The sequence below is a fragment of the Emiliania huxleyi genome, assembly GCF_000372725.1.
Source record: "Emiliania huxleyi CCMP1516 unplaced genomic scaffold EMIHUscaffold_64, whole genome shotgun sequence".
Classification (NCBI taxonomy): Eukaryota; Haptophyta; order Isochrysidales; family Noelaerhabdaceae; genus Emiliania; species Emiliania huxleyi.
The window spans coordinates 452709-462639 of NW_005197198.1; the positions used below are offsets into that span (position 1 = coordinate 452709).

General features: G+C 63.9%; 5 protein-coding genes across 5 annotated transcripts in view; 3 read left to right on the top strand and 2 right to left on the bottom strand.

Moving 5' to 3' along the window:
* The window catches only part of EMIHUDRAFT_358030 (hypothetical protein), a 2888-nt gene extending 2011 nt beyond the window's left edge, over positions 1 to 877 (bottom strand). The window contains exons 1-3 of the mRNA XM_005763299.1: positions 683 to 877; positions 361 to 493; positions 190 to 248 (exon numbers count right to left, since the gene is read on the bottom strand). Of these exons, the coding sequence (XP_005763356.1) occupies positions 190 to 248; positions 361 to 493; positions 683 to 844 (354 nt within the window). The 5' untranslated portion in view covers positions 845 to 877. The remainder of the gene's footprint in view (positions 1 to 189; positions 249 to 360; positions 494 to 682) is intronic.
* Positions 878 to 2168: 1291 nt separating this feature from the next.
* On the bottom strand, positions 2169 to 2832 carry EMIHUDRAFT_215232 (hypothetical protein; the record flags this gene model as incomplete). The annotated part of the gene is made up of 2 exons (XM_005763300.1): positions 2169 to 2751; positions 2819 to 2832. The coding sequence occupies 2 exons, from the start codon at positions 2830 to 2832 to the stop codon at positions 2169 to 2171; spliced, it is 597 nt and encodes a 198-aa protein (XP_005763357.1).
* Positions 2833 to 3324: 492 nt separating this feature from the next.
* EMIHUDRAFT_465161 (von Willebrand factor type A domain-containing protein) lies at positions 3325 to 5279 on the top strand. Its single transcript, XM_005763301.1, has 2 exons — positions 3325 to 4228; positions 4793 to 5279. The coding sequence occupies exons 1-2, from the start codon at positions 3344 to 3346 to the stop codon at positions 4889 to 4891; spliced, it is 984 nt and encodes a 327-aa protein (XP_005763358.1). The 5' UTR covers positions 3325 to 3343; the 3' UTR covers positions 4892 to 5279.
* Positions 5280 to 5660: 381 nt separating this feature from the next.
* On the top strand, positions 5661 to 7402 carry EMIHUDRAFT_215234 (hypothetical protein; the record flags this gene model as incomplete). The annotated part of the gene is made up of 2 exons (XM_005763302.1): positions 5661 to 6997; positions 7336 to 7402. The coding sequence occupies 2 exons, from the start codon at positions 5661 to 5663 to the stop codon at positions 7400 to 7402; spliced, it is 1404 nt and encodes a 467-aa protein (XP_005763359.1).
* A 997-nt stretch (positions 7403 to 8399) lies between these two features.
* EMIHUDRAFT_452572 (hypothetical protein) lies at positions 8400 to 9915 on the top strand (the record flags this gene model as incomplete). Its single annotated transcript, XM_005763303.1, has 8 exons — positions 8400 to 8576; positions 8696 to 8753; positions 8928 to 9017; positions 9101 to 9157; positions 9313 to 9441; positions 9515 to 9554; positions 9742 to 9791; positions 9861 to 9915. Coding segments are annotated over exons 1-8 (588 nt in total), but the record flags the coding sequence as incomplete, so codon positions are not given.
* Between the last annotated feature and the right edge of the window lie 16 nt (positions 9916 to 9931).

A 9931-nucleotide genomic window follows, 5' to 3' on the forward strand; every position in this document is an offset into this window, starting at 1 on the left:
AGGGAGGAGGGGAGGAGGGGAGGAGGGGAGGAGAGGAGGAGGGGAGAAGAGGAGGAGAGGAGGAGGCGAGGGAGAGGAGGGGAGGGGGAGGAGGAGAGGAGGCGAGGGAGGGGAGGCGAGGGAGGGGAGGCGAGGGAGGGGAGGCGAGGGAGAGGAGGGGAGGTGGAGGAGGGGAGGTGGGACTGCCGCCTGGTCGGGGTGCTTGACTTTGAGCGCCATCAGCAGGAACATGCACTCGAGCCCGTTGGCGCCTGGCCAGGCGGCCGGTGGCAGGCCGTGTGGCGGCGCAGGGGCCGGTGGCAGGCCGTGTGGCGGCGCAGGGGCCGGTGGCAGGCCGTGTGGCGGGGCAGGGGCCGGTGGCACCGCGGTCGACGTAGTCGCCGAGGAAGACGTAGCGCGGCCCCTTTGGTCCGGTGGGGAGGCCGCTGAAGTCGAGCAGCCGAAGCAGGTCCGAGTACTGCCCATGGATGTCGCCCACGATCTGCATCGGCGCCTGCGGGCGGGGCGGCGGCAGGCCAGCAGGGTCAGGCGGCTGTGGGCGGCGGGCGGCGGGCGGAGGGCGACGGGCGGCGGGCGGCGGGTGGCGGACTGCGGCGGCGGTGACGGCGAGGATGGCTGGCGACGAGGCGGCGGCGGGGCGTGTGCACGAGCGCGGCGGTGGCGGGAGTGCTGCACAGCCCGCCTCCAGCTCAAGCAGCGCCGGCTGGCCAGAGACGACCTCCTCCGCCGCCGCGACGAGCGCTGCCGCCTCCTTATCAGCGATGGGCACGCAGGTGCCCGGCCGTGCGCTCTTGACGGCCATGAGCCGCTCGATGATTGAGTCGACGTCCAGGTGGCCGGCCATGGCGCTGCGCGCCTGCTGCGCTGGCGCAACGAGACTCACTAACGGCACAGAAGAAACAGGGTGGCAGCTGTGGGCCGCTGTTTTCACGGTGCTCAGACTGCCCCCCGGTTAAGATCTCGCGCAAAACTCTTTTTCCCACCTTCGAGTACACCCCCAAGACTTCCCCAAACCGCCCAGGATGAGCTCCTGAGATGCCAGTCCGCCCGAGATATGACCGGTTGAAGTTGGGGTTCCACGGTCAGGATAGAGGTGTCGAACTGGATGGGGGTCAGCCAGGGAGGCTGTTGTGGCGCACCGGACCGCCCCCCAGCACCGTGCCCCACCCAACTGCATCCATGGGAGTCACAAACGGTGCTGCACTCGTGGCTGCAAGCACTCACGACACTCAAACCCACCACCTGCCTCCTACCCTGTACGAGGAGCCATTTCACCCGTGCAACATCTGCACAGGTGTACCGCCGACGCTCAAGCGCCCGGCCCCTACTAGAGTAGTCTTGGGGGACCCACAAACGACCAATATATCCACTCGGGGCTGCAGCATGTGTCCGGGGGGGGCATCCCCGTGAAGCAGCCAGCAGGTGCCGGACACGGCGTTGGCCGTCTTGGAGCGAGATCAGGGCGCAACTGCCTACCTCGTGGGGCTGAAGGACCGTCATGGGGTCGTCTTTGATGCTGCCAATCAGTCGGGTCGATAGGTGGCGCCCCAGCGAGATGCGTCGCGGGTGCTCGGCGTCGCCTGCTTGAGTGGCCTGAACGCACTCGCGGGAGCCAGAGAGCAAAGGTGTGCGCGAATTGAGGCTTCTGAGCGAGTCCAGGCAAGCCACAGGACCGGCCATGTGCGTGGGTAGTCGAGCGGTGGCCGGAGGAAGCCTCCAGTAGTGGCTCTCAGTTCGACACCTCGGTCTCGACCACGACCCCACTGGGAGCGGCCCACAGCGGCCACAGCTGGCAAACCCCGGAAAGTGCGGCAAAAATAAGCGCCTGCACGTGTAGGCGCGCATCTTAGCCAAGGCTCGCGCCCACACGTGTAGGTGCTTGTGTCAGATACGCGCCCACACGTGCAGGTGCGAGCCCTAGCTAACATGAGCGCCTCCACGTGCAGATGCGCATTTGGCGAGCTCGAATATAAGCGTCTACTCGTGCAGGCGCTCGTTTTAGCTAAGAAACGCGCCTACACGTGTGGCCGCGTACATTGGCTTGAGGTGATATACGCACTTGGTGTGTGATCGATACATTTTCTAACACCTTAGGTCTCAGGAGAGCTGGAGAGGGCCGCAGAGGTTGTATTCGAGTGGAAGGCTGAGGTGGGAGGTCGGGTAGGGGTCTACAGGTGCACTTCGAGGAGTATCTGGCCGACGGCCGACGCATGCCTGTGCCACGGCTCGCTCGTAAAGAACGAGTACTCCTCGCCCTCCACGTCAGCTTTGAGTATGTCGACGTGCGTGTGGTTGAGCGTGCGCATGATGCTGCTGAGGGTGTCGCACTTCATCGTCAATCTGCCGTTTGCTTTCGTCTGCTCACTGCACAGGCCCATCTCGTGGAAAGAGTACTCCTTTTCGCGGAAGCGTGGCGGCGGCTTTGAAGTAGGGTCAAAGATGTGGATCTCGCATGCGGGGTTTGTGCGGCGCACTCCATCCTCGAATGCGGAGTCGGCATTCGAGCCGAATGAATACACGACGCACGGTCGTCCACTCTGCCGCATCTCGCTGACGCCGCATGTCCACTTGCCCCCATCGAAGTTGAACTCAGAGACGAAATTGGTGCGCTCAAGCGTCCACGGGCAGTCGTATACGGGAGCGAACAGCGACATCACGGCACCGTCCTTCAAAGGCCTCTCCTGGAAGCGCGGCGTGCCGCCCAAGTTCCACGAGCTCGTGTCCGTATTGGTGGTGCAGAGGTAAGCGTTTCTGGCTTTGATGCGTGTCAGCGCATTCTGAAGAGGCGAGGGCGCTGCACATGCACAACAACATGTACATGTGCATGCGCATGTCATGGCGGGTGCATGTCTTTTACCGCCACTCGTATTGCAATCCGCGAAAAGTGCCCGTCAGCGGCAGATTCCTCGTGTTACATTTTTAAGCCCACTCTTTCCTTTGCACCTGATGCTACAGAGGGCACAGCGAGCTGACATCTCCCCGCGGGAGGGAGCCCATCGCACCACCAACCAACCAAGGACAAGATACCTACAGGTGGAAGAGAAGAAGTGGGCTGGAAGAAATCGCTGCAGTCAGTCCTCAAAACTCGACAAAACGAACTAAAACGCCCGTCGCCCCACCCGGGCGACAGCCTCTCCGGTGCCGCACCCATGCTCGCCACCAGCGCACCACCATACAAGTTGCAGGATCTGGTTCAGCGCGGATGAGTGCGATCGAGCCGTTCGACTACAGCTCGCTCCTCCGATCCGACGCTGCTCGCTGGACACACTGATTCGAGCGCGCTTCGGACCATGATGAAAGCTCAAGGACAATATCCCGGGGTGGCCTGGACACGTCCTTCCACATGGACGGCATGAACCTCTTTGCTCGGCCCGACGCCACGATCCCGACGGTCGCTCGCCCCGACGCCACGATCCCGACGGGTGTGCCAGTTGCCGTCGCCGAGTCTGTCTCGACGGCTGCAGACGTCACCGCGATGCCGCAGCTCCAGCTGCACGTTACGGCGGAGAAGGGTGCCGTCGCGGCCAGCGCCGAGCGCATGCTCGCCATGTGCTCGATCAAGGCTCCGCCCGCGCTGGACGATGTCAAGCGCCCCCCGATCGATCTTGTCGCATGCATCGACCGCAGCGGCAGCATGCACGGCGAGAAGATGTCGCTAATGAAGAAAACGCTCGAGCTGCTCGTCAAGCGCGCAGGGCTCAAGGGCGACGACCGCATCTCGCTCGTGACCTTCGACAGCAACATCAGGCTCGACCTTCCTCTCACGTCGATGGACGAGTCCGGCCGCAACAAGGCTGACGGCGTGATCAAGGGACTGCACCCGGGCTCGACGACCAACCTCTCCGGTGGCGCGCTGCAGGCGATCGAAGTGCTCGAGCGCTCGGGCGCAAGCAAGGAGGGCCGCACCCGCGCAGTAATGCTCTTTACGGACGGCATGGCCAACGAAGGTCTCCGCGACCCCGCGCAGCTCACGCGCGCCGTCGCCGGCGCGATCGCCACGGCGTCGGCCAAGTGCGGCGGGCCGATCTCGCTGTACACCTTCGGCTTCGGCGCCGACCACAACGAGGCCTGCCTGCGCAATCTCGCGACCGGCTCGGGCTCGAGCGGCCTCTACTACTACATCAAGACGCCCGATGACATCCCGACCGCCTTCGCCGACGCGCTCGGCGGGCTGACGAGCGTCGTAGCGCAGAACGTCAAGCTGAGCCTCGATGCGGTCGGCACGGGCGTGAGCGTCAAGCGCGTGCTCGGCAGCACGTACACACGCGACGCCGAGGGCAGCGTTGTGCTCGGCGACCTCTTCGCCGAGGACGAGAAGGACGTCCTCGTCGAGCTCCAGCTGCCCAAGCTGCGCGCGCCGCAGACGGACCCGCCGCCGCTCGTGCTGAACGCCACGCTGCGCGGCTTCAACGTGCCTCGGTCGGCGCCCGACGACGTCGCGGTGAGCCTCGCGGTGGCGAGGCCGGCGAGCGAGCCGGCGGAGCAGCCCGTCAACACCGCACTCGACGAGCAACGGAACCGCATCATGGTCGCCGAGGCGATGGAGGAGGCCACGCGCCTCGCCGACGCGGGCAACGTGGCGGCCGGCCGCGCCGAACTCGAGCGTATCCACCGCGTGGTCGCCCTGTCGCCTTCGGGAGGTACCGACCTGAGCAACATGCTCAAGGCCCAGTGCGTCGAACTGCAGGGCCACTACGCCGACGCGTCCAACTACCGGATGGTCGGCTCAAAGATGAGCCGCATGCACGCGCGCTCGCACCAGGTGCAGCGTTCGACCCATATGTCGCCGGAGGCGTACACGTCGGGCGCGAAGCGCAAGGCCGCGCTCAAGTCCTCGTGGGCCTCCTCGTTCAAGAGCGGCATCAACGAGAACGACTCGGACTCGGACTGAGATCGAGTCACGAGTGTTGGTGCGGACGAGCCATGCCACGGCGTCTCTAGCAGGCTCCTGTCTGCGCTCCTCGACACATGGTCGGCGCCGATGCCGCGTAAGATCTCGCGCACTGAGAGCTGCTTCCAGATTAGATTGAATGGATATACCCGACTATTTGAGCCGTGTATCTTGAGACTCGACTAGTGTCTGTACAGTGCTCAGTGGAGTGCGCATGGTGCATGACTGCTCACTCTACACGCCGGGGTTGTTGTAGCGCCGGTGCTGTGAGGGGCACTACCGTAGGTCATGGCCATAGCCTTGAGAAAGGGGGATCGCGCCTCCCAAGTACAAAAAACAAGAGTGGAGGACTGTGCATCTCGCACATCTTGATGAAGCTAAGAGAGAAACAGCGTGGCCAAACCCAGTGTTGTGCAAGGGAGTTGGGCAAGGAGAGAGAGGTGCATTTGAGTGTGCTTTGGCGGGAACTGGCCGCCTCGAGCACACTCGCAAAGCCCGCCCGACGCCGCCGTGCACCTTCCGCAACCCTCGGGCCCTCACCCGGCCACCCATCGGGAAACCCGCCCCGTGACACTCGATGGACGCTGCCACCGGCCACCACGACCCCGTCCGTCCGTGGCATCTCTCTCGCCGTCGGCGAGCTAGGGGCTCGCGGACGGCCGAATTACTATGGTGTACAGCCGTGAACATGAACGACTACCCTGGTAGTTTGACGTGCGTCCGTAAACCGGATCCTCCGACAGTACTCTCTGAGGCTCAGGTACAAATTATGCCGCGCCTCGTGCTCGTATGCTTCCTGACAGGGGCGCCGCTCGCACTGTTCTGCACGCCGCTCAACTTCTCGACAGCCAGTGAGGACACGTCGCAAGTGCACGAAGGAATATCACCACCCAATGTCAGCTTGCCCTTCACCTTGCCTCGCATCCACGTGAGCCAGCTAGACAGTGACGGCGGCAACTCCAACAAGTCGAGAGCATGCTGGGTCGTGGACAGGTACACCAATTTGCGCGTTCAGAACGACAACAAGCGCAACCGTTGCAAGGTTCGATTTCAGGGCCGTGAGGCTGCGCTGCGTGCGTGTGAGCGCAGGGCGTGGTGCGGGGGGGTTGTAAGGGACAACGGAATCGGGGAATGTGGTCGGTTCGAGCTTCGCACGCCGAATCCCATCGAGCGGGGTATTCTGCATTCGTCTGTGACATTCCGGCTGCTCGCACGGGAGTCGGATTGGAAGACGACAGAGTGGTGCATAAGACAACAGGATGATGCCGCTCGAATCGCGCTCGTCTATCAGCAAGCGGCCAATGGCTCTGCCACTCAAGAAGCCCTTGAAAAGCTCCATCAGGACTTGACTGAGCTCGTGACGCAAAAGAGCGTGCGCTTAAAAAGCAGACTCGTGCGGCGCAGCTTCAGTCGACCGTTACCACTCCAGCACAGCTCCAGATGGCGCTGCCCATTCTCGCTGAGCAAGGAGCCTCTGTTCCGCGCCCTGGTGGGCAGTCTGTTTGCTGAGGGGCTGATGCCCCCGGGCGCCATCATCGATGCGGGTGCCAACTCTGGCGAGGACGCATGCTTCTACGCTGAGCGCACGGGGCGCATCGTGCACGCGATAGACCCCCTCCTCACCAACATACGATTCATGCAACAGTCGTTCGGCTTCCTACCCAATCTACTGCCGGAAGTCGGCGGCTTGGGCTCGGCGCGGCGCTGGCTACGTGCCCAAGCTGAAGTCGCCAACGCTCACAGTGGCGAAGGTGCACAACTGAAGGTCACTGAGATGTCTGACGTCGCCTTGCCCGCAAGAACTGAGAAAGAAAAGGGTGGTGGAACGATATCATCTGCCGAGCTCCACGCCGACGGCTACTTTGAGGTGCGGCGCGTCGATGAGCTGCTCTCAAGTAAGTGGCAGGGCGAGCGCCTTAGCTTCGCCCATTTCGACGTGGAGGGTGGGGAGCTTGACGTCCTGAAGGGCGCGCTGCGCACCCTGCTGCTCGACCGGCCTGTTTTCAGTGTTGAGGTCTTCATGGTGAATAAGAAGGCACTGGCCACCCAACTCTTATGGCTCTTGGGGGGGGGGGGGCGCCTCCGAAACGTGGCTGCAGACTCCGAGTCCGGCCGCCCACGCGCCATGGCGCGCGGCACCTCCAGAGGGCTCACCCACGACCTCCCACACCCCCCCACACACAACCTCCATCCATCCCGGCTCTCCGCCCGCCCCCATCGCTGCGCCGCGCGCCGCCCCAGCCGTGCGCCGCTCCAGCGCTGCGCCTGCCTCTTCCCTCTCTCCCCTTCCCCCGCCCTCCTCCCCCTCCCTCCTCTCCTCCCTCTCCTTCCAAGCGCTCTCACCGGTTGATACTTGGAGCACTTGGAGTGCAGTTATCAGCCTCACATCCAGGCCGATACTCAACTTGGAGCACTTGGAGTGCAGTCATCAACCGCACATCCAGGGAGCCGGACGCGAACGGCTTCTCCCCGCCCGAGTGGAGGACTGCTGCGCAAGTTGCGGGCCGCTAGGCGAGTGATACTGCGGGGTCTCTCGGGCGCCTCAGTCCGGCCCTCGGGGGGGGGGGGGGGGGGGGCCTCGCGCCAGGCGCGCGCAGTTCGTGTGGAGGTCTTTAAATTCTTTTTTGTCACGAATACGCACGAGCGACATACAGACACAAACAGTCTTCTAACAACGTGCAAGAATTTAAACAAAACAACTCTCTCTCACAGTAGACAGGCTCGACACAGGGTTCCGGCTCCTACCCGGATAGGGGGTCTGTTGGCACTGACTCGCGCCAAAACGCCCTACCTACCTACCTATCCCCAGGCCGCGCAGCGAAGCGAAAAAAGATGAAAATAGGGGGTACCTACCTATTGCAGGGCCCTTTTTGGGCCAAACAAGACCAACCTACCTACCTATCTGGGAGGGGCCAGCCAGTGCCAACAGACCCCTATCCGGGTAGGAGCCGGACAGGTGCGAACTGGCGCGTGCTAGCACTATCACCGGCACACCACCGGAGCCGCCTAAGCGACTCCGTTAAGAACGGCAATGCACTTAGCTCCGTGCACAATGCCGCTATCCCCGCACGCTAGCTCGTTCACCGTCTGCCACGGGCCACGCCACGGCGGTGTGGAGAACGTCAGACAAGCGCTGCATCTGCAGCCCGTGCCAGTTCCCCAAAGCACTTGGAGCACTTGGAGTGCAGTCAGCAACCGCACATCCAGGGCCGGGGAGCTCAGAAGCGCACCCAGCGGGCCGGATGATTGGCATCGGGTTGCGGGCAAGAGAGCCCTAGCCCCGGGGGTGCGCGTTCGCAGGGAAAGGGCCGTAAAGTAAACACGGGTCTCCGCGGGTTTGCCCAAGAATTCTTCTTCTCGTGCATTGCCGTTCTTAACGGAGTCGCTTAGGCGGCTCCGGTGGTGAGCCTGTGTGTGTGCCAGTCCGCGCCAGTCTGCGCCCTTGTCGTGCCAGTGTGCTGTGAGAGAGGCTTGTATCAAGAATTCTTCTTCTCGGCTGTTGTGCGAGCCGCGCTACCAACCAACCAGCGTGTCCGTCTTCTTAAGCGGCTGTCGAGGTCCGCCGGGGCGTCTCGATGGGTAAGAAGGCGGCCAAGGTGCCAGGAGATCGGGTCAGTGATCGGTTCGACATCCGTGGCGAGACGCAGCTCACGCTTGAGGACCTCCTCGCCGATCACTGGCGGCTGTTCACGCCATAGATGCACCAAAATGCCAATTTGTGACTCTGCCAATTTCAGCGTCTGCGCTCGATGAGGTAGATGATGAGGATGCTCCGACGCGTCTGACATGGTGCCGCCTCTGCAGGTCGTACCTCAAGTCGTTCACAGAGGCAGAGCTGTCGAACGAGAATGTCGCCTTCATGGTTCGCTTCCCACCGCACTGGGAAGAGAGGGGCGGCAAGAGAGGTGGGTGGGGAGAGAACCACTGCTGCAGGCGTCCGCCTGGGCATTCGCGCTGTGCCTTCCTCTCGGCTGACCTTGCCCACCGCGGCGCCTTCGATGTCCTTCCGATCCCGGGCTCCGCCTGCGCCGACCAGGTGCGCGTGAGAGAGTTCGAGGCCGCTGTGACCGCCGGAGACGCGCAGGCGAGGGCACTCGGCGACACCATCTTTGACTCGCACATCAAGGCAGCGCGGCCGCCTCGATTTCGCGCGTGCGCCTCTGCGGGAGGCCGTCTGACGTCGGCTTGAGGAAGCGGCAGCGCCCGTAGGCTGGCGCGCCCGAGGAGATGGCGGTGACTGCGCGGCTGAGGGAGCAGCTGAAGCAGGCGCTCCGCGGTCGGGGCGTCGCCCCCTCGGCTGTTGCCTCTGGGCGAGCGCCGCAGTACCCTCCCCCCCCCCCCCCCCGCAGGCGCTCAAGCAGTGGAAGGAAGGGACGTCGTCGAGACACTTCCGAGACACTTCCGAGACACTTCCCCGGCAGGCGCTCAAGCAGTGGAAGGAAGGGACGTCGTCGACGGCGGAGGTGTCGGTGTCGGGGCTGCTCGCCTCCACGTACCAGACCGTGTACCGCAACGTCTCCTTCGACGTGCTGCCTCGCTTCCTCGCCTCGGCGACCGCCCTGCAAGACCAGGCTTCGGCCGGGTGTGCGGCGCTGACGCGTCCCCGACACGTCCCCCTCTCAGGAGCACGCGATTGAGATGGCGAAGTTGCACCCGTCCAAAGGCGCAGCCGTGCAGCGCCTCCCCCCTGCACGCCCTGAGCCTGCAGACCGCCGCGGTCGCCGCCTCGTCTGCCCCGCGTACATTTTTTTCCTTTTTTCCTCTGCCCCGCGACTGTCTCCCTCGCAGCATCGCCCCGCCGTCCTCCCCCCCCACGCCCCTCCGCCTTCCCTGCCCTCGCCCCGCCCCAGCGATGCTGTACGAGCCGTCGCGCGAGGTGTTTGAGCGGAGCATCGACGAGGATTGGGACGACTGGCTCGCGCTGTGGCTGCTGTGAGCAGCGTCTCTTTACACCTCCAGCTGTGGACAGGATGGGGACGACTGGCTCGCGCTGTGGCTCGCGGCCCACGAGTACTTTGAGAGGTGCCCCCCCCCCCCCCC